Source organism: Tachysurus fulvidraco, chromosome 14 (assembly GCF_022655615.1).
Source record: "Tachysurus fulvidraco isolate hzauxx_2018 chromosome 14, HZAU_PFXX_2.0, whole genome shotgun sequence".
NCBI classification, from domain to species: domain Eukaryota; kingdom Metazoa; phylum Chordata; class Actinopteri; order Siluriformes; family Bagridae; genus Tachysurus; species Tachysurus fulvidraco.
This window is the reverse complement of record NC_062531.1, coordinates 11,840,355-11,862,989: the sequence shown is the minus strand read 5'-3', so window position 1 is coordinate 11,862,989 and position 22,635 is coordinate 11,840,355. Positions and strand designations below refer to the sequence as shown.

General features: G+C 37.3%; 3 protein-coding genes across 5 annotated transcripts; 2 read left to right on the top strand and 1 right to left on the bottom strand.

Annotated features, from left to right (window-relative positions):
* The first annotated feature begins 648 nt into the window (after positions 1–648).
* On the top strand, positions 649–4,743 carry fance (FA complementation group E). The gene is made up of 10 exons (XM_047800264.1): positions 649–935; positions 1,109–1,700; positions 1,988–2,032; positions 2,122–2,178; positions 2,303–2,446; positions 3,408–3,531; positions 3,624–3,699; positions 3,802–3,868; positions 4,151–4,276; positions 4,601–4,743. The coding sequence occupies exons 1-10, from the start codon at positions 739–741 to the stop codon at positions 4,703–4,705; spliced, it is 1,533 nt and encodes a 510-aa protein (XP_047656220.1). The 5' UTR covers positions 649–738; the 3' UTR covers positions 4,706–4,743.
* A 1,437-nt stretch (positions 4,744–6,180) lies between these two features.
* Positions 6,181–8,787, top strand: rpl10a (ribosomal protein L10a). The gene is made up of 6 exons (XM_027167161.2): positions 6,181–6,269; positions 6,902–6,973; positions 7,188–7,268; positions 7,696–7,844; positions 8,293–8,465; positions 8,570–8,787. Exons 1-6 carry the CDS (start codon positions 6,265–6,267, stop codon positions 8,738–8,740), a joined length of 651 nt encoding a protein of 216 aa, XP_027022962.2. The 5' UTR covers positions 6,181–6,264; the 3' UTR covers positions 8,741–8,787.
* A 1,797-nt stretch (positions 8,788–10,584) lies between these two features.
* Positions 10,585–21,002, bottom strand: inavaa (innate immunity activator a). 3 transcript variants are annotated; one of them, XM_047822845.1, is made up of 10 exons: positions 19,963–21,002; positions 17,052–17,114; positions 16,728–16,861; positions 16,000–16,125; positions 15,365–15,596; positions 14,363–14,416; positions 14,056–14,278; positions 13,387–13,542; positions 11,593–12,298; positions 10,585–11,418 (listed from the first exon to the last, which is right to left on the bottom strand). In XM_047822845.1, the coding sequence occupies exons 2-10, from the start codon at positions 17,104–17,106 to the stop codon at positions 11,326–11,328; spliced, it is 1,779 nt and encodes a 592-aa protein (XP_047678801.1). In that variant the 5' UTR covers positions 17,107–17,114; positions 19,963–21,002; the 3' UTR covers positions 10,585–11,325. The 3 variants fall into 3 exon arrangements, with proteins under 3 accessions (XP_047678801.1, XP_047678800.1, XP_027022621.2); XM_027166820.2 differs by having other exon boundaries at positions 10,586–11,418; positions 17,052–17,142; XM_047822844.1 differs by lacking the exon at positions 19,963–21,002 and having other exon boundaries at positions 17,052–19,597.
* Positions 21,003–22,635: the final 1,633 nt, after the last annotated feature.

The following is a 22,635-nucleotide window of genomic DNA, read 5'->3' as shown; positions in this document are numbered from 1 at the left end:
AGAATAAAAAAAGCCCTATGAAAAACTGATTGGAGAGGATTGCTAAAGCCAGATCACTCAGGTTGATGGTTACTCTGAAGGAAGGATTGAAGCAGAAATTCATCCTCCTTTTGCTCCTAAGATTTTTCATTAGGAAACATGTCAACCCCAAACTTTTAGCCCAGTAGGGTTACAAAAACAAGGGTCTCAGTTCACAGGTCTTTGTTCAATCACACTTCAATTTTCAAACAGTGCAGGATTCCAGCACAGTGTTTTGAGCAAAATTGTGCTTAAGCCATGTGCATCATTTAGTGCAAAGGTTTGCAACATTTTGGAATCAAGTAGACTGGTATGTACTTGTGTTCAGATTCATTGTAATACATGCTTTTTTTCCCCTTTTTTTTTCAATCCTGAAAAGGAAGTACTTTCAACTTGTTTCCTATCCTCTGAACTAATATTAGATCCCATTCATGTTTCCATTAAAATCAGGTCTGGTACAAAGATTTTGTTCACTCCATTAGATTTACACATTTAGAATAGTCTTGAATACATATTTTTTATATAATATATTTTTATATATTATATTTTTGATCTATAAGCACCTTGATTGCATTTTCCTATCTTGTTTACACTTAGTGATAATGATGTACAGTAGAGGGCAGGATAGAGCGCAATTATCTCGACAACAACCAGAAGAAGAAGATTTAAGGAGGCTGAAGTTTATTTACTGTAGTTTAAATGTGCTAACATTCGGTTCTAATGAAGGTGTTACTGCAGTGTTTTGGTGGTCGCTCACGCTTTCTGGTCCAGACTTTACTCACAGGAGGAATAAACAGAGCTCATAAAGTGTTTCTCAAGCAGAGAGCCGCTGATCCTCACTGCACTTTATCAGATGTCCTGCAGACGTTATGTCAGGACCAGGAGTGTGTGGATGAACACACACACACACTCACTACGTAAGTCAGCCTGAGATCACAACCATCCAGTCTGGAGGCTTGAGAAACTGAACAGTGTCTTGATGTGTGGTAACTAGCTCTAGAAAATGACTGAACTAGAAACTAGAAAATGTAGTTACAAAGACCTGCAGTGGGAAGATACAATTCTTTGTGACTTTTTGTTGTTGTTGCAGTAAACCACTGGTGTTCCTGTTTCCTGCTGTGTTTAAGCATGACCTCCTGTGTTTTCTGCATCTTCTGCACCCTGGTTTACCAAGAGAGAGTGTATTGTCTCTGCTCCGCTGCCTGGCACAAGACGCTGAGAAAAATCCATGGGTTTGTTCCTTAATCTGTCAGCTGTACAAAGACCTTGGGGACGAGGGGTTTAGAGAAGACCCACTGCTCACACCAGAATGCGTCCTGAGCCTGAAAGATCTCTGCAATCGGTTTAAAGATTTTCGGGAAAAACAAGGGTGGGATCTCTGTCTGAATGAACGTAGGAGTGATGAAGTGTCTGGAGATTGTCAGATAGATGTAGGGCTCAAGAAGAGGAAAAGTGAGATCACAGAGGTGCATTTGGATTCTGATGCTGATGAACCAGAGAGCAAAAGGAGAAAGACTGACCTTGCAATTCACGGTGGTCCTGAAGACAGAAAGGGGGTTGTGGGTCAGGAGGAATCAGATGTAAAAACATTGCAGCTGGATGAGGAGCTGGAAGGATATTCTTTAGCAAGATCACCAGTGCCAGAAAAAGACTACGGAAATGTCTTACCAGATCATATAAAGGTAAAATTGAAATGGGCACAAATTATCAAAACATTTTGGGAGAACAGGTATGTGAATTATCTCCATATTTAAAGCTATAAACATGATAGGGTTTTTCAAATTATTGAATTATTCAGTGACGTGTGTTGCTTTTAATTCATTGTGTCATCCGAAAACTGTAATATTGGGTCATACAATCACCTAACTTAATTCCAAGCCATTACAAACATAGCCTTGTGTATTTACATGCTGTGACGTTGAAGGTTTTGTTTAAGAAAATGAACATTTACTGGATTTATTTTTCTTAGGCAGCTGTTCCTTTGATAAAAGAATTATTGGACTCTGGAAGCGAGGTATTACATTTTTATTTTTCTTATCATTGATTGAAAATGATTACTGTTATAAATGTAGTGTCAGTCATGCTCTTCTTGTTTCACTGCAGTGGGATGAAAGCTGTGTGCCTACACTTAAAGTGCTAAATGAATGTGATGCAATTCAGGTACTGATCTGAACTGTTGGAGATGCACTACACATACAAACTGTTCTGGTGTTTAGGTGATTCATTCACAGGTAATGTGTGTAACATTTAATACTGATCACATTTCCTTTGTGTCTTTGAGCAGCTGAAGGTGATTTGTGCAATGCTGTGTTTACCTGAAACGTCTGAGCAAAGTTTACCACATTTCTGTAGCAGCGTGCTGGCTCTGTCTCAAGACCTCAGCCACAGCACAGCCTCAGTTATCATCAAGAACCTTTTACTCGGCAAGGTGTGCACTTCATCCACATCATACACACACTTGGACTCATCTAAGAGTCATTTAGTAAAGTTGGGTGTAGATGTTTGCACATGCAAAACCATGTGTCTGACAAACAGTGGCATAGTGGTCAGCATGTTTGCCTCCTTTTTCTGATGTTGGGAGTTCAATTCATGCCTCTGTCCTGCATGCGTGGAGCTTTCATGTTCAATTCAATTCTGTTTTATTTGAGAACTGATTTTAACAATAAACATTGCAGCAAAGCAGCTTTATAGATCTCCACTTTAAGACCAGTGGTAGCGCAAGTGATTAAGGCTTGGGGTTGTTGATCAGAAGGTCAGAGAGCCCACTGTTATTCTCCTGAGCAAGGCCCTTATCCCTCACTGCTCCAGGGCCACTGTATCATGGCTGACCCCAACTTCGACCCCAACTTCCTAAACTGAGATACACAAAGTAGGAATTTCACTGTGCTGTAATGTGACAAAAATAAAGACGACGACTTCTAAAAATGTTTAAACATTCTGAATAAAAATGTTTAAAATGATTTATTTATATTTATCCCTGCATGTTCACCCTGTGCTTCTGGCATTTAATTGCATAGTCCAAAGATATGCGTTGTTAGGCAGCTCTGTACCTTTACTTGTTAGTGTGTTTGATTAAATCCACTGGGTTAGGCTCCAGGTTTCCTGTGACCTTGTCTAGGTTAAGAGCTACAGAAAATGGATGGATGTCATCTTCTACTCATCTTAAAAAAAAATAAAAAAAAGATTTTTCACTGTAACACTGTGACTGTGCTATCTGCGACATAATGATTATTTATGAGTTTATTCAAATACTTAATCCTTTACACAGTTATATGTAATCAGAAGCACACTACTCATATCATTTTTTCATTCCTGGTTGTGTGTCCAACTTGACCTACGATGGCTAAAAGGGTTCTGTAGATAAGTTATGTTCTCACTTTGTCCCTCAGGTTCGTTCCCTCAGTGAGCCACCCTCCCGCTGTCTGGTCACAGCCATAACGTCTCTGTGCACTCGTTACCCAAGGCCGACCTGTCAGGCTCTTATAGAACCACTCATAAAGGAAGGGCAAACAGGTTTGGGTGAAAAAAATCTTTTTAAAATTCATATGAGAAAACACAACACAATCTGATTTTTGCATATTAAATCAGTGTTTTTTTCCCCACAGGCAATGCCCAGGCTGAACTGCTCTGTCGACTGGTGAAAGACTGCCTGGAACCCTATCACAGGCTTCTTGTATTTCAGTGAGTTAAAGATTTGAACAGATTTTCTAAGACACATATTTCTGAAGTTTGCACGAGATTTCATGTCATTTCAAATCAATTTAACAAGTTACCTCTATCCAGGATGACGCTTATGGTTCCCTGGAATGAGGGTGTTTTGTCAGTCATCCATGACTTGCTGGATTTAAAGGTAAGCTACGATTAATTTGCTTTTAGGACAATTTCACCATGAAGCACATTAAATAACTGAATTAAACTGAAATATTTATGATTTGTTTAGAACTCAGTATATCCTATAATTTATTAATTCAGGTTGTTTATTTCCACGTTAAATAAACTTAGAGCTTACGTATGTGTCTTATTTTATAATTTTTTTGGGGGGGATATTGTATATTGATTGAGTACTTTTCCTTTATAATGATGTTATTTTGATGAACATATCTTATATTTGGTTACATCTCATTTCCTAAAGATTGAGCTGAGTGAAGAGATTTTTTCTCAGTTCACCAATAAACTGAGCAGTCAGACTCCACACTTCACCAAGTCTATGAAGTTTGCTAAAATGATGCTCACTGTCCTGACAAAGTTCCAGTCACACGTGAGTCAAATAATCAAATAAGTCAGACAGTGGCATTCTAAGGTCATTTGTGATGCTTTTTAATATCATATAATAGCTTATTTTAATGCTATCATCAGTATAAGTGTGCTTTTCAATTTAAACATTTATTGTGTTGATTCTGTATGTAAAACATTGTTCTGTATATGCTTGCATTTATTGGAATAATAATTATAAATGAAAATATCAAATAGTTACTCATTAAACCCAAAATGGTCATTAGTACATTCCATTTTGAGAAATATTACTTTGGCCATTTATACATATTTATCTTAATATTTCTCTGCTTCTGTGTTTCTCTCTCAGGTGACTGCTGCGTGTCAGCACACACTATCCTGCTGTATTTCATTTAATGAGACTTTCCTGAAGAAGTCCCTCCAAGCTGCTTTAAAACGCATTAATGTCAATTAAATATAGTTTTGTTAAAAAATAAAGATTTTACACCTAAAGGTATCAAGTGTAAATATTTTAATAAGTAGCCATATTTCATAATGACACTGGGGTTTGCATGTTTATATATTTCTCATGTTAATTGGATTTTGAATTGATCAATAATTTTAAATATCAAATGATGGAAGCATGGGCTCTCATTGCAGTGGCCCGGGTTCAATTCCCAGGCAGGGAGATAACCCATCCACTGAAGGTTTAACTCTCAATGCCTGTTCAAAGCCTGGAAACAATGAAAGAGATGCATCAGGAAGGGCATCCAGAGTTAAACCTGTGCCTCTGTTGTGGTGAACCTGAACAGAGAGCAGCCAAAAGGACAACAAAATATCAAATGATGCAGTTATTGTGATCACTTTGAACAAGAATGTCTCTTTGTAATAAAACTGTAAGCATTGTGGATTCCCAGCAGAATGAATGCACAGACCACATGCTGTGCATAAGTATGAGAAGGACAGGTATTATGATAAAAGATCATTAAAAAAGATTAATGATATATGAATCTGTATAAAGGCAGCATGAGAGTCAGTGGAAATCACCTTGTGTTTTAGGGTTTCAGCTGTTTTAGGAAGTTGTTTTTGTGTATGCTTGTCCAATACAATATACCCCACAAGACTGTCTTGCTTGGGGGACATTAGACAAAGTATTGCAGTTTGAAGTTTAGTTAGTATTAGGACAAGTGGTCAACAGGGGTGACAGGGGTGCCACTAGCAATTTTGGGCCCTATGAAAGAAAATGAGACTGGGTCCCCTACCACACCCATTTTGCACCAAACATACACGACTCTGGAGGCCCCACAAGTGCATGGGCCCTTAGAATCATCCTAACTTTTCCCCCTTTAGTGGCGCCCCTGGTCAAGAGAATACTGTCATTTTGAATATGGTTAAAATGAAGGCATTGAGCAGGGAATACACTTTGGATGGGACACCACTCCATACTAGGGCACTGTGCACACAGTACACACATAGTAACAACTAGTGACTATTTATCTTCATCAATCCACCTCTTTATGGTTTTGAGATGTAGAGGGTTACCACAGGAAACCCATGTGTATAAAGAGTCAAGAACTCTTCACAGACAGGATTCAACCAGAGACCATGGAGCTGTGAGGTTTGTTCCAACAATTCACACTGCATCGCTGCACCAACCTGTAGACGTAGCTGTACTTTATAATAGCTCTGAACAGAACAAGTATAGAGAATGATACTGTATATACATCGTTTTGTCCTATTTCAAATCATAAATGTAAGAATTTATTTATTTGTATATTTACACATTTAATTTCAGGAGCGCCGGTGATTTCACTTGACTAAAAAAAAAGAACTTTAATAGCGTATTAAATGAGTTACATCATCAAAACTCAAACATGAATAAGGTCTATATTAGTAATAAAAGTGACCTTATTCGGCCACAGCAAACATGGGCGCTTCGGCAGCCTGAGTTTGACTCTAGACGCCTATAATTGTCGTCACTTCCTGTAGGTCTTCCTTTTTCAAGCTCCGTGTGGCAGGGGAAGACTAGCTAAAATGAGGTACGACAAAAAGCTTGTTAAAACTTGTATAATTTCTACATATTTTACTTTATTAAAGCAAAGTGTGTAGATTGGATAATATAAATGTATTATATTTGAATGTTTGCTGTTAATGAGCCTTCAGGAAGATTACAATAGTGTAAAAACTGCGTCTGTGGTGAACAACCGGCTGGTCGAAGTTTACTTCGGAACTCAAATCTAAATCCGATGAAATCCGGGAATTATCCGACGTTCAAAGAATAATACACGTGTTTTGCTTTACACTTTATATCACTAACGTATATTTTGTTGCAGTATTAGATGTTTGTCGGCTACGATTCGTGTTCATTTAGCAACATTAGCACAGATTGCCCCGATGGAGGAGCTCTAGTGGTCACTGTTTTTACATTCGCTGTACAAGATGTTACATTTCTGTCATTTAGCAGACATGTTTGTCCAGAGTGACTTAAAATTTGTTTCAGTTTATACATCTGAGCAATTGAGGGTTAAGGGCCTTGCTCAGGGGCCCCAGCGGTGGCAGCTTAATGGGCATGGGATTCGAACCCATGACCTTCCGATCAGTAGTCCAACAGCTTAACTTGGCTTCCATATCCCGTTGTAATCCCTAACGTCTATATATGTTTTAATTACAGTAAGGTCTCGAGAGATATGTTGTACGAGGCGGTTCGGGAGGTCCAGGCTGGCTCCATTTCTAAGAGGAGAAAGTAAGAATGTGATATTTATACTTTAACACTTCTATTTTTTGACACTTTTTTTTGTTTGTTTGTTTGTTTTTTTAAACAAAACTTTAGTGCGCAAGCTCAAATGTTTAAATATTTGAACTTTGCATTATGGTAAGAATAGTACAAAAATACTGAAGTAATTTTAAAATTGTTTCCCTGAATATTCCATGGATGTTAACCATGCTTACTTGTTCAGGTTCCTGGAAACTGTGGAGCTGCAGATCAGCTTGAAGAACTATGATCCCCAGAAGGACAAGCGTTTCTCAGGCACTGTCAGGTTCGGTCCTTTATTGTTTCACCCAACCTTCTCTTGGCCTGCACCCTACCTTGCCTGAGTGTGCTAATAAATTGTAGAACATTTTTGAACTTATCTCAATAAAATCATGCTCATTCTTACGTTGAGCTGAATAACTTGGGTAGGCTAGTGGTAGGCTTAGAGAAGTGCCCTGGGTAGTCTGCCTGCACCCCAGAGCTGGGCTGTTAAAGCAGACGGACCCCTACCCTGGGTCTTAAAACATGAGGGGAGGCTGACGGGTTTGGCACTGTGTGCCTTAATCCTGAAGCCGACAATTTAATTATGACTGTGCTTTCGGCATCCTACGCTGGCCAACGTGGTATGGGTAAGACTCCAGTTCTGCATCACTTGGCATGCGAGAGTTTGCTTCTCTGTGGTATCATTGGGGTTGTTCCTTTGTCCTTGACAGGCTGAAGACCACTCCACGTCCCAAGTTCTCGGTGTGTGTTCTTGGTGACCAGCAGCATTGTGACGAAGCCAAGGCTGCTGACATGCCACACATGGACATTGAGGCACTCAAAAAGCTCAACAAGAACAAGAAGCTGGTCAAGAAACTCGGTATATTTTCGAATTTTGAACTTTTCGTATATGGTTAAACCGGTAATTAATACAGGTATTCACCATATTTAGTGATTTACTAGGAGTAATTTAGGGTGGCTGCAAACAAAACGCAAACTTTGGCACACGTCATCTACTTCAGGATACTTTTCCTGTTTCTTTTCATGATTATCATATTCAGCAAGTGATTCGTTTGAGTTAATCAGTGCCCTTGATATTTACAGAATTGTTGTACACATTGATCACATTGGATTTGTGTTGTATAATTTTAGCAATCATGCCGAGTGTGAATCAGAAGAGCTCTTATTTAAACGAGCATACACTGCTTTAAAGTTTCACTGTACTGAACAATGTCCTAGTGGTGGTGTTTTAACTCATCTCTGTGATATTGAGGCTTAATAGACAGTTGTTGCAGATAGGTTAATTAAAACTTGCCTGTGATCCACAGCTAAGAAATACGATGCCTTCCTGGCTTCCGAGTCCCTGATAAAGCAGATCCCTCGTATCCTGGGCCCTGGCCTGAACAAAGCTGGAAAGTTCCCTTCTCTTCTCACCCACAACGAGAACCTGAATACCAAGGTGGATGAGGTCAAATCCACAATTAAGTTCCAGATGAAAAAGGTACAGTTTGTAGAACAGTTAAATGCAGTGACTGTGAACTCACTAATGTGAGCCTTATGGCAGTGAACAGTGTATTAATGTTTTTGTGTATATGATTTGCTCAGGTGCTGTGTCTGGCTGTGGCAGTGGGCCATGTTAGGATGTCTGAGGATGAACTGGTCTACAACATTCATCTTTCTGTTAACTTCTTGGTGTCTCTGCTGAAGAAGAACTGGCAGAATGTCCGAGCTCTCTACATCAAGAGCACCATGGGAAAGCCTCAGCGTCTCTATTAGGGATTCTGTCCTGTTCCTTTCTATAATAAATGTGGAGGAATCCAAAACTTGTCTGTTTTCTCTTGTGATGTGTTGCACCGAAGTTATGACAACTTATAAATTTCAGACCCTGACTTTTTTTTTTAGTATTGTGACTCGTAAAAATATATATAAAATATATTTCTAATCTTGGAAGATACTTGAAAAATAAACATTGTAGATGAGTAAACTGCTTGAAAATTTATGAGGTGCTTAGTGGCATTAACTGCACTCCTCAAACAATATATTGTGTATCGTATAAAATACTCATCAATTGTTTTCTGATAGTGTTTTATTCATGTGTAATATATTTTGATGGAAAAAATCTTTCAGTTGAAGTGGAAATTAACCTTTAAAGTCCATGGTTCATCCACTAGGTGTTCGTATGTAGCACGCTTAATATTCAGATTTCAATATATTTAGCCACTTCTCGGACACTCCTCGGAATAAATGTCCTGCGGGTTGGGGCATTATAATCAGACTAGAAATGTATCCACTAACATGACTGCGAGTTTACTCCTGCTTCTCCTGCTTACTTAGAGCCTACATATCCCTGGGCATCACCGTGTGGCTCTAACGGTGGGAAAACATGCTATGAGTTTACTTCAGGAATAATGGTGGTATTACTGTGATACCTGTCACTAATACTGTCATGCAGTCACTTGTGATGTTGTTGAAGGACTTGACATGCACTCCTACATGCACAAACAGGCATCTGGATTGTTTCTAGAAGCCCTTTATGGTTATCTGGTGTTCATGGAACCATGTATTGGTAGCTGGAGTTTTTTTTAGCTGCTTCAAATTGAGCCAAATTGTTTGTTGATGTTTCCCCTAACTTTAGCCATCTGTTCCAAACACTGCTATTATGGGAAATTGAATTAAATGGAGTTAGTGGCTACACTGACGCTCATCTTTATCTCTTAATAAGATTAAATAGTTAGTCACAATGTGAAGAAATAAACAGGATTACCAGAAAGCACAGATGGACCCTGTAGGCGCTACAAACTATTTCCCATGCTTGAGTTTGTGCTGTTAATTATTTTTGGCATATTGTCCATTTTATAAAACCTCTAAAATAATGGGTTGGAATAACGTATTGTATGATTCAGTTAGTTTCCACTGTTATCTTATGCATATCCATATGCAATTTAAGAAGTGACATGTTAAGTATGTCAGTCAAAAAAAAAGTTCAAGTAACACCTTTATGTTACAATGTATATTAATACATAATAAATAATTTCTTTCTTCCCTCCACTGGCATTTTTCACAAGAATAAATAGACTATCTTCCCTTTGTAGATGTGACTTTTTGTATACTGTTTGTATTTTTCCACAAACTCCACATACCACATCTTAAATTGTGTAAAAAATTTCTATCACACTTGGGTTTTTTTTTGGTATTTGAAGTGTTTGGTATTGTAAGTATATAGGGATGGTAAACAATAATAACCATTAAAATTTAGATAATAATTGAGTAATAATTTACAGGTCCAGAATTCCTCTTGAAATATCTAACATGGTATTTAAATGCATGGGTTAAAACAATAAAACAAAAAAAACACTACTATAGTTTCCCTAAATAAATAGTTTAGTATAAGTAACTTGCTGACATCAGGAAAGTGAGGTTTTGTAGTGTTGTGTCCATATGTAAAGTGTGTCCTACTGGTCTGAATGTATGAGTTTAACATTTGTGTGTATCCTATAAAATACAGATGCCAGAGTTTTATCCAAGTGTCACATGAACCGTGCAGTTTCTTTTAATTGCAGCTGTGTGTAGTAGGACATACTGACATGATGAGCATTCTTATAGCATAGTATATATTTTATTATAAATAAGATTAAATACACATTACATTGTTAGTACACAAATATATATTATAGGGAGGAATTGCCGCTTTGACACATCTGAATAAGGGAAATATCTGCACTCATAAAATCTAGCAGGCAGTTTATAAAACAGATGAACAGCATAGCAGCATCTAACAATATTTAAATGTAGAAACTGTAAAAGGCATAAGAAATACACTGAGAATAATTTTAGAAACGTAAAAAGAACATAAATATTATATTAATACATAATGTATTACATTATATTAAACAATTGGTGCTCCAAAACAGTAGGGAATAGAAAACTGTGTACCAGACACAACATATACTCGAAAAGGTACTTTTCAGGAGACTTTTTTTTAAGAAATAGTGAATGTACACATGGACCAATAATAATAATAATAATAATAATAATAATAATAATAATAATAATAATAATCATCATCATCATCATCATCATCATCATCATCATCACCACCACCACAGAAATTATGGCATGATGCCTTACCGTTAAGTAATTTTCAGACTTGAATTTCAGTCAGTGTTTAAGCGATTTAGGACTCCACATTTGGTGAAAATCTGTGCCACATCAATTTGGCTCAGCTTCACATTTTACTCCGAATCAGCATTTTACTATCAGACAGCATCATTGAGTCCATTGGCTCAATAAGTAGATTTAAAAAAAAAAAAGACGTATTAATGACATCAACAATTGCAAAAGATGCTTCAGCTCTCTGGCTTCTAGACCTGGCTTACAATCTCACAGTCTTCTTCTTCATACCACTGCAGAGGAGTTCCGTCAGAAGCTCTCTGGAGGATCACTTTCTGAGGAGTCTGCAAAGAACCAGAACAACAATGAACCAGAGAAGCCTTTGTCCAATCTGTTTCTTCTATATTTTATTCTAAATAAATATTATTTATTCATTCAAACCACTTTCCTCAGCATTAGGTTTTCTAATTCTGTTAACAGTACATGAAATCTTTAGAACACAACAACAAGGTCTTTACCTGTCTCTGAGACTGGATCTGATGGTATGGTGGCGGCTCTTGATCTGGTGTGCGTTTAGCACGCATAGACCCATGTCGTTCCAGTGGCAGAAACTTGATTTCACCCAAGATGTTCCTCTCATGCCATGCCCTGAGATCGTTTGTGACAACATCTCGAGGAAGCAGCCTGCTAGGATGATTGGGATACTCCTTCAGTGAAGGTGTGCGAGCCAGCCTATGGTACGGTGGAGGTGGTTTAAGTAAACGCTTAGGTGATGTCACCTCTATTTTCTGTTTATTTGTATGTAGAGATGTCAAATCCAGGTTTAGCTTTCTAATATCTCTCTCTGGCAGCATCCTGTCATGGCTATTATTGTGACATGGGCTGCTCACAGTGGGTTTGTTTATTTGTTTGTTTACAGTTTGGTTGTTTTTGGGAAGGATGTTGTTGGTGGAGCGCTGGCCCTGGAAGTTGTTTGGAGTGGTGCGGTGAAAACCGTAAGGAGGTGGGCAGGCTATGGTCACCTCAGATGTTAACTCATGGCTGGATGAGCTGCTGTAGGAGGATATGGAGTGCTCCGAGCTGCTGTCCTCTGAGCTGCACTGATACAGACGCTGCACTGAGTAAGCTAATGCAAAGTCAGTGACCCGGCGACGCGGGAGCTTCGTCCTTCCACGGCTCAGATCTAAACTCGGTTTGTTTACCTCTGGCTTGGTTCTGGGAAACCTGTTGATCATAACATCATAACATACTGTATAACCGCATAAGAAAAATCCAAATGTTTAAAAACTTAATAATCATATTTTATTTAAATAATATGTGAAAAATAAATGTAGTTGAACACACCACACAGATTAACACTAAAATGGACTATTTCTGTTCTTATATTACGTCAACAATAAAGCTAAACTCGTTTTATTATTCTAATGCAATCTGGGCTCATTTTTATTAGCATTATACTCTACTGGTACAGAAGCTAAGAAGTTGATGCAGTACTTCAAACATTATGTTGCAATATTTGTAAAACTTGAATATATTGAAAGGACAAACTTCAACCAAAAATTGTTACTGCTGTTTATTTTTTGTTTTTGTCTCACTGAAAGCTGAGAACGATTCCCTTTATAAACCGAAATAAAAACGATATAGAAACGTGCAAATGGAAACAGACACTAAAATACTGCATGTTATATGTATACTGTAAATTTGTCATTGTGTTCAGGCCCAGAGTTAAAATGGGAATTAGAAGGTGGGGCAAAGTCTGGTTCTATTATAGGTGCCAGCAGTGTGGGAACAGCGATGTTCAGTTTATGGTTTATTATACACAGCTCTGAGAAGAAAAGAGACTAAAACAGTACTTATGTTCCTCGTGTTTGTTAACTGAACAAACAACAAGTGACCTTAAGTCTGATTCTTTCTATATCTGGTTAATTTGTAAAACAAAAAAAACTAAAAAAGGCAAAAATATCTTTAATTTTATTGGACGTACAGTGGAAACATAATACCTGCAATGTAATATAAGGAATAGATTTAGTTACATTTAAATAAGAATATATTCCTCTATAGGAGTGTGAATCCTGTGTATTATGATTCATATTTCTATCAAATATAACCATTAAATCTCAGCTATGTTTGTTCTTTATAAAACTGATCATTCGGGAAGCTCGGCAATCCTCAACCACTGTACCATTTAACCCCTGGTTCTGCCCCTATACCGAATACAGTTTCAGGTGCAGTTCTGTCTAAAGATGATTAAACTAAACAGAATATTGCATATGGAACACACAGTTTGAAATTATCTGTTCAGATTGGGTTACCTGAAGGACTGGGAGATGTGGCGGCGCAGTGGCAGTTCTGGGGTAGACGGGGTGCTGCTGGAGTTATTGTTGCGCATTGCCAGGCTTTTGAACACGAACTGGGGAGCAGGAGGAATGTCATCCAGTCTCTGATCTATAGAGCTTCCTGTTGGACTGCTGCTGACACACACATACAGATTGTGTCATAAATCACTCATTCCACAGTCTATGCTAAACTGATTGACTGATTTTTTGTCGTTATGGAAACATTAGTGACACTACAAGTAATTTAATCAATAGCTTTATTTAGCCAAATTGATTTAATTATTAATTACTAAGTATTAACTTAATTTAATTATTAATTACTATTAATTATTAATTACATTATTATTATTAATGCTACACTGGAAATGGATTCATTACTATTTAATGACTATCAAGGACAACATTCAGCAAACAGATTCATTAAAATGGTCAAATTATGTGCTTGCACTGTGATCAGAAATTTGGCCACAAGGATGCAAATTGACAGGAGAAGAACGGTGCACTAATAGTTTTGTTCTTAAAAATAGTATTTATATGTTTTAAAAGCATAGAAAAATAGATACTATTGTTTCAGGACGATTCAAAATCACACAAATGACCATGTCTCTTGAAGCTTTTAGGCTAGCAAATTTCCATTAGCTTTACCTTGACCTGCTGCTGCTGGCAGAGGGAAGCTTCTTGTGTTTCTGATATGGCTGATCCAGACTGGATTCTCTCCAAGGAATATTTTGGATTGGAGATCGGTCGTATTCTTTGCTGGATCTGGAACCTGCATGCTTTGATCCGTGACGAGGCGAAAGGGTCAGTACATGCTGGAAACTACTCCCAGAGTCTAGAGTCATCGGGGATAATGGGCCTGGCTCTAAATCTATGACAAAAAAATATTTCATTTAGACCAAAAATGCTTATGTTTATATTTCACTTGTATGAGGTATGAAGTGGCCCTCCTCACCATCATCATGGACAGCAGCATCAGACAGCGAGCTGTCGTCAGATATGCACAGATCTAGAAATCAAAACCAAAGCACAAAGGTAGGTGTTTAATTGCATAAAAGTATGCGTTAAGAAATATCCTTTAATCCTATCAACTCTAATTGCTGTAGAAGAGTTATATAGCCATTACAGAAGTTAAAGGTTCGGTATATCATTACGCAGCAGTTAAGAGATTACTTTTGACATCCATCTCTACTGTTAAATTTAAAAAAAAAACCCATAAATAAATATGAAAAAATGGATGTAGGGTATTTTTTCACTTACTAAAACTGTAACCTATCAGCTATAATGTGTGTGTCTGAGAACTAATGTAGCTAACAAAGGATGGAAGTCAGTCTCAACTGATACACACTCGGGTTACTGCCTATCAGTGACAATTGAAGCTTGTGTATATACAGGTTATGTGTTTATGACAAATATTTTGGTTTAGGTACTTTCTCATTAGCTTAACTAGGAATGCCACACCACTGAAAAAACTAAAGTAGCAAATGGCAGACACTAAATATGTCTTTGTTGATGGTCTACATATTAAGACATATAAAGTTCACGAAAATAAAAAGGGACATTCAAACCATGAGACTAAATTGTTAAGCAGATTCTCAGTAAAATGTCATGCTGTGGTTATTAGACAGTAGTCATCCATTCATTTCTGTTCTGTGCCACTTATCCTACACAGGGTTATGATAAATGTGGAGTCTATTAAGTTAGAGATACCAATCCGCCTACAATACTCTGAACTGGGGAAGGAAACCAAAGGAGGAGTTTCCAGAGGAAACATCTGAAGCATCAGGCGAAGAAACTCCAATAATAATAATAATAATAATAATAATAATAATAATAATAATAATAATAATAATAATGATAATAATACATTAAATACTGGGGAGAAAGCCACTCATGCTGGCATCCAATGTAACGAAAACAACAGTGACAAGTTCGCAAGTCAGAATCAGACTCTTACCTCTCTGCCTGGAGGAACGGCAGGTCTTTGGTGAAACACAGCTCTGGTTAATGCAGTGTTTCAACACAGCTTCCTGTAGCTCCTTCATTTTCTTTTCCTCGTGTTTGCATTGCTGCAGTCGGCTCTTCCTAACCGGCTTGCTGATGTGTTCCTCAAGGGACAGCCTTCGGGATGCTTCATATATCTGTCGCTGGAGGGCCAAATCAGCCTCAAGTGAATGCAACTCTGATTTCTAAAGGGAGCCCATTCAAACAAGTGTGTTAAAGTGTGTTAAAGGGCAATAATTATGTGAGGGTTCTCATGAGTAGCCTAGTCATCTGAATGAAAGTTCAAAACTAAATACAATTAATTAGTAATTAATAATATTAATTCAATAAAAATAGTTATTTATGTACTGATGTAAAAAGATATATTTGACGATATATTTGATTATTCTGTTAAATAAATAAAACATTAAAATTAACATTCTAATTACAATTAAATTAATTAAGTTAATCAAGAAAAAATAATTCATCGATTTCGAGGTAGTTCGGATAAGCGGTAGAAGCAGAATGAAAGAATGAATAATATCATATTTTTATCTGTAGTTTTGCTAATATAAAAATGAAAGGAAATATGAACGTTGGTTCCATTACCTCTCCGTTCCCATGAGGAAGCAGCCCTTCATCCAGTTTAAAGGACGCTCCAACACGTCGCCTGATCTGTGGTGGTTTCTCATTCGGCAGCAAAGGATATTCAGATGACAACTTTCCTGTAAGTTCCTTAAAAGACAAAAAAACCACTGTCTCTATTTTTTTTTCTTTAAAAAAATTAAAATAAAATATAAAACAAAATATAATAAAAAAAAGAACAAAGACAGTGATCTGTGTCTTAAGGTGTATTGGCTATAATTCTTTTAGCAGATGTTTATGCTGTAAAAAGGATTTCTATGGAGGAATGATTACTAGATCTTACTGAAACTTGGCCCACTGTGAATAAGAATCACCCTCACTATCTTGCAAAAGAGCATCTGTTTCACAACTGCCCACTGCTGACTCGTTCTAATGACTCCACTGAAGAACAAAAGAAAGCTCAGTAAGAGCAAAGTGCTGCACTCTGACTAGCTGATTGGTCCAAAGGCTCATTTGAGGCAACCCTTACAATCTTTAGATCAGACTGAGTTAGATTAAAATCAATCACATCAACTAAATTATGATACTTGTAAGGCCATTTGTTTTTCAACAGTGTTTATAATACACATCTCACATGGAATATTTTCTTATAGATTTGAGATATGACAAATTACACATGAACTAAATTCATTAATGAGAGTGGTTATATAATCAATTAAAAAACAAAGCAAACAAAACAAAATATTACTCACTGCCTCTCTGATGCATAGTTTCTTTAGCTCCAGAAGACACAGCTCCAGTCTGTCCTCCAGAGCCTGGTGCTTCAGCCTAATGACCCGTGTGTGAGTGCTGAGGTCCTTCACTGGAGATGTAGGACTGTCTGGACCTTCACAAGTGAACACAATGCATATATATATATATATATGTATGGTATATATGGGCAAAAGTGTGGTTTAGGCAGATGTGCCATTAATACTATTCAGTATCTTGTAGGTTCAAAAACACTTTCTGCTCCAATCCACGGTAGTTTTGCCAAGAATTTAGTTTTTTCATGGTATGCAGTTTTAAGTTCTTACCAGAATTTAAGATGATCCCACTGTCCGAGTCACTGATTTCTTCCTTGCAGTCCATGTTTCCTGCTTTAAGATATAAGTTGATCCTGAGTCGCTGTGGGTCAGAAACACAACATGGAATGCAAGTCTACTTCCTGTTTTCAACTTGTACACCTTGTTATCGTATTGCTTTCAGTCTAGGAACCACTTGTTATTTGTAAACCAAATGAGCGGCATGTGATATGCATAGCCTACCCTTCTTAGGCAAATGCTGAGCACACTGGCTCCTAGGAATCTACCCAACAACTGAGGCTAGAGAAAGTGCAACTGGTCTCTTTTGGCATATCCACCCATCCTAGTTAAAATAAAGCCCACACCTCCTCCACTGCTTTAATGTCTTACAACACAATAGTAACACACCCCATGGTTGACCGTGCACATGTGCCAGGGCTTATTCTCTATACAGCGCCATGGCGACCTAGGCCACTGCAGGCGCACGTGCGCGTGTGTGTGTCTGTACACGCGCTGATGTGGTGATGGACTGTGTGGGTGAATGTGTTTGGAAAACTAAACACCCCAAAAGAAAACAGATGGCTATAAGAGCGCTCCCCCTCTCAGAGCCTGCACCTGTCGTCCCCCACACCAAAAAACTTCCTTTTCAGATCTAAAGTGGAACAATGTCTGGGCTTTCCCTCTGCCTCAGGGAGAGAATGATATTTCCTTTAAAGACTCTCTAATTTCAAGGATCAAAATATACAACTTAGAACAAGCTTTAGTGGTACTAGTCAGGAATACTCTCTGTCTTGTAAAAATCAGTTTTTAATATATTTATTCCAGCATGGTTTTAATTTCGACCCACTTTGATTCAACTGAATATTAAAAATACCTCCCTCATACTATCACGTGTCTGCAAGGGTGTAGACTAACCTTTAATAACCTTCATACAGATGAAAAGGCCTTTTCATATCAAGAAAATGATCTTTCTTATGATAAGTCAATGCTAGGTCACACAAAAACAAGTTTTGAATTGTTGCCAAATTAGCAGTGTAACATGTTTTATACATTTCAGACCAGACATTTTAATCTTTGCAACCTTTTCCTGAATGAGGTGCATTTTCCAGGATGCTATTGTAGAATCCCTTGTGGCTTTATGCTTATTTAGGCCCATAACTCATATAAGCAGATGCAGCTTTGCACAGAATGAATGTAAGCAGAGAGCAGCCTGCACCTTATGTAGTGCAAATCCTAAACTCCTTTATCAATGCAGCAGTGTGACCAATTTGCTGAGAAGACAGAATTTATTGGTAGATCTGACTCAACCTAAGAATGCAGAGTACACAATTCTCTTTCAGTTCTCTCTTTTTAGCTGCGTGTAAAAATGTGGTCAGAACCGTGGGATGAATACCGTTAGTGCAACATACTATTCAGACCACTGCAACCTCTCAAAAAAATGTATTCTACATTTACCCTCCACTCCACCCCACCCTAAAAATATGTCTGTCCAGTTAGTCACCTAATTGCACTAAATGAACAAACAGGACATAGCAGTGATTTGCTCATCTGAAGCAAAATGCTGTGGTGTACTGTCCCACCCATCCTCATATCTCAGTGAAGCATAACAAAGAGACAACACAGGAAATGGGTGTTTATGGAGTGTAGGCTGTGTTGTCTACTCCATTCTTTACTTTTGGAACTGGGATCTTTTAGATTGCATCCAATGCCATATTCATTACCACTGTGGTTACGGTTTGGAATTCCCAGAGTGGGCTAGATGCTGGAAAGTCTGAGGGGAGACTTGAACCCGAACCAGCATGTATGCACAACCTGTAATTAACGGGGTGCTGAAGTGCGTACATGCTGATGCTATGGGAGAGGCAAAACGACTTTACAGTATGACTTAGTCCTGTATCTTGTGAAAATCCCTAAACTATTTAAACCAGAAATGACATGACCGGAACAGATTTGGTACAAAGAGGACAGAGATGGGCAACACCAAACTACACTACATTAGATGTTAAATTCAGTGCAGTTAAAATATATTAGAAGCATATTAGGCAAGAAGCCTCCTACTCTCTTTATGTAATAAATAATGCAAAGTAAAAGTTCTTTGTTTAACCGAAGTTCTTGCTGCTTTACATACTGCACTTAACCAGTGTTCTGCTTGTTCACAACAAGGCAAATAATATTAATATGTCAAAGGATACAAACTATATTACATATTTTTTTCCCAAGACTGCCTGCGTAATAAAACTTTTGGACTTGTAAACCGTAACACACAGTAATAACTAACAAACTGTCATTATCATAATAGTTGGGATGATTTAATCAGTGGTATATCATTGCACTCAAGAGGTACTGTGAAAACAAGGATGCTAATCAAGCTTATGAGTGCAACATCTGCTGCATTGATCTGCCTACTGTAAACACATGCTAATTTGCCTCTTCATTTAATTGAAGCTGAAAATGTAAATGTACTAGAAAATAAGCTGTTCTCTAAAAATGTTGAGCTTCCAAGATACTTATCTCTGTAAACATTTTATTATTTTATTTCATTATATTTATTATTTTATTTCATTTAGATTTTACATTTAATTAGAATTATTGTAGCCTAGATTACTAAATGAAACTTTGTCGTTGTTATTGTTTGTATGTTCAAAGGGTTGGAATGCATACTTTTATCACCATTATTATTATTATTATTATTATTATTATTATTATTTATTTTTACATTGCAAAATCAATATCAGTTTAAACCATGCAATATCACAACTATTTCACAATTACACATTATTAATAAGAAATATAGACAGAATAATAATAAACATAGATGATTTGTAGTAATTATAGTAAATTATATAATTCCAGTAGCTGCATGTTTTCAATGAAGCAAAAATAACTGATATGTAATCTATCTTAAACGTCTATTCAAACATACCTTTTTTAAGTTCTCACTTCGAGATGCGTCTGTAGATGATCTTGTTAACTTTTTAATCCATTAACACACCCACACACACATACATACACACACATACACACACACACACACACACACATACACAGGCACTCCGTTGTAAATGCAGATGAAATACGGACCTACTCAAAAGAGACGGCTTGCCTCTGGGTCGTACCATTTCATCCTGAGGTAGGGGGGAGTCAGTATAAATAAAACGCGAATTTTGATTATCATTGACCTACTACCAAACACCCTACCAAAGCAGGCCTGAATAACCATCGCCTACTAATAAATAAAAGTGAAAAATTAGTTTTTGTATATAGATAATCCATAAATAAATAAATAAATAAATAAATACATTTGGTCCTCCACCTCCACTTCTACTAATTATCCAACCTCCGAGTCTGTGTGAATACACACGCTTTTCTGTTGTGGTGGTGCTGTGGTTAAGTTGAATAGAGACAAAAGAGCTAAACAAGAGGCGAGTGCCCCAGACAGCTGGCGAATAGTCCCATAGAGCTGATGAAATGGATCCACAATGACAAAATGAAATAACTTTAATGTCTCACCCTCTTCTTCCAGCTCTACTCTTTTCAAATAATTTCAGTAGCCACGTGTTAACCTGTAGCCCCAAAAAAACCCCAAAAAAACTTCTGTATAATATTCTTGCCATGCTTCAGATTTCTCCCTCGTTTTGTTATATTTATGTCCGGGTGGCAGATGGTCAGCTATCTTTGCCTGGACCATTCCCTGAATTGAAAGATCACCTAATGAAACAGGGCTTGATTTCCATGTGAAAAGCAGCAGGGAGTCCACAGGGAGCTCTAGATCGATGGAGGCTTTAGAGCGTCTCCCACCTGTGAATGTACTGGCAGCTGAGCAGTTTAGAAACGTGACACAGGAAATCCAGTGTACAACTGTGTGATAGTGGGCAGTGTGTGTCTTTAAGTGGAATGAAGCGGAATACAACATTTATCAGACTGTATATTTATAATCACACCTCCAGTGTCACCCAAATGAGGATGAGGTTCCTCTTTGAGTCTGGTTCCTCTTAAGGTTTCTTCCTTTACCACCCAAAGAGTTTTTCCTCACCACAAGTCCCCTAAGTCACCTCAGACTTACTCATTGGGGATAAATACAAACAAGTCTTATATATCTATTAATATCTTATATATCTGATATTAATCTTGAATTTTTGTATTCTATTAATTTTTATATTATTCTTTATAATAACCTTTCGTTTTAGGTTTATGTTCTGTAAAACTGCTTTGAGAGGATGTCAATTGTTAATTGTCAATTGCAAGATCTATACAAATAAATTTGATTTGAATTTAATTTAATTGGATTGGATTTGGTGTATCGCCAGATTCCTAGGATCCTAACTCTTCTCCAGGGTCTGGCTCATAGCCCTACAGTCTTAGATTAAAAGAAACCTTAATGAATAAAATGAAATTGATGAAAATATTCTGATTGGAACATTCTGTGAAATAGAAATTCTCATTTGTGCGGTACAAAATACAGCTTTAGGTATTTCTCCCAGATTAAATAATGTTTGATGTGTTTTGTTCCTTGTTAGAGCAAATAAATCCTATGCTCTAAAATACACAGGTAAAAAAGATTACCTAAGTGTCTTATTTACTTGCATTTGAAATATGAAACAGAAAATTTTATTGTGATTCTTAGTGCTGGGATTTGTATTAATAAGTTCGCTGAAATTTAATTTTGAGAGATGCACAGAGATAATGTGATGTTTGAACATGTTTCTTGGTGCAAAAAAAGAAAAAATAGAAAATGATGGTGTTGGTCTACTTAATATTACAGCCACATGGATTGGTGTGCAATAGTTCTGTAATTACAATCAAGGCATGGCCAAAACTATGTGGACACCTGACAACAAAGTTACAACAAAGTAGTCACAAACCTTTCAAAATGCCATTGTATTCTATAACCTTAAGCTTAAACATGTTTCAGCATGACAGTGCCACTGTGCATAAAGTGAGGTCCTTAAAAATATGATTTCCCAATCATGATGTGGAAGAATTTAAGTGGCCTAACACTAAACACCTTTGGGATGAAATGAAGCACTGACAATCACTGCACATCAGCACCCAATGTATTTTGCTCTTGTTGTTTATACGCCCCTCAAGAAACCCCTCAACTCAACACATGTAATTGCTTTATGCTGAAGCCAGGGAAACTGCTGATGGCTTTATCATGAGTTGTTTTTTGAAATCCCATTACACCACCCAAGATTAACCTGGAATGTAATCCCAGATTAACAGTTGCAATCCCTGTCAACACTTAGGTGCAGTGATACAACAAACACAATAGATTACTGAACTTGATTCTGTTTGGCAAATATACTGTCTATCTTGTAGGGCCTTCACATTTGGCCCTACAAATTTCAAGGGAGGGGGGGTCTGTTGAAAAGCACATACACTGATCAGCCATAACACTAAAAAACTGACAAATGACATTATTAACATTGATTATCTCTTTACAGTGGCAATCTGATCTATTAGGAAGAAAGTCCCTAATCTGAGTGACAAGGGCCAAATTGTGTCAGAGCAACTCCAAAACGACTGACCTTGTGGAGGTTCCTGGTATACATCTACCAAAAGTGGTCTTAAGACAGACAATCAGGGAACTGGAGAC

What these genes read in the sequence shown, in the direction of transcription:
- fance (XM_047800264.1), top strand. Translation starts at nt 739, where the DNA reads ATGAAGGTGTTACTGCAGTGTTTTGGTGGTCGCTCACGCTTTCTGGTC. An exon ending in CACAGGCTTCTTGTATTTCA is followed by an intron (nt 3,700 to 3,801) that starts GTGAGTTAAAGA and finishes ACCTCTATCCAG; the next exon opens with GATGACGCTTATGGTTCCCT. An exon ending in ATGACTTGCTGGATTTAAAG is followed by an intron (nt 3,869 to 4,150) that starts GTAAGCTACGAT and finishes CATTTCCTAAAG; the next exon opens with ATTGAGCTGAGTGAAGAGAT.
- rpl10a (XM_027167161.2), top strand. An exon ending in TCCATTTCTAAGAGGAGAAA is followed by an intron (nt 6,974 to 7,187) that starts GTAAGAATGTGA and finishes TTACTTGTTCAG; the next exon opens with GTTCCTGGAAACTGTGGAGC. An exon ending in GAAGCTGGTCAAGAAACTCG is followed by an intron (nt 7,845 to 8,292) that starts GTATATTTTCGA and finishes TGTGATCCACAG; the next exon opens with CTAAGAAATACGATGCCTTC.
- inavaa (XM_047822845.1), bottom strand. Translation starts at nt 17,106, where the DNA reads ATGGACTGCAAGGAAGAAATCAGTGACTCGGACAGTGGGATCATCTTA. An exon ending in TGCTGCTGTCCATGATGATG is followed by an intron (nt 14,279 to 14,362) that starts GTGAGGAGGGCC and finishes TTTTTGTCATAG; the next exon opens with ATTTAGAGCCAGGCCCATTA. An exon ending in AGATCCAGTCTCAGAGACAG is followed by an intron (nt 11,419 to 11,592) that starts GTAAAGACCTTG and finishes GGTTCTTTGCAG; the next exon opens with ACTCCTCAGAAAGTGATCCT.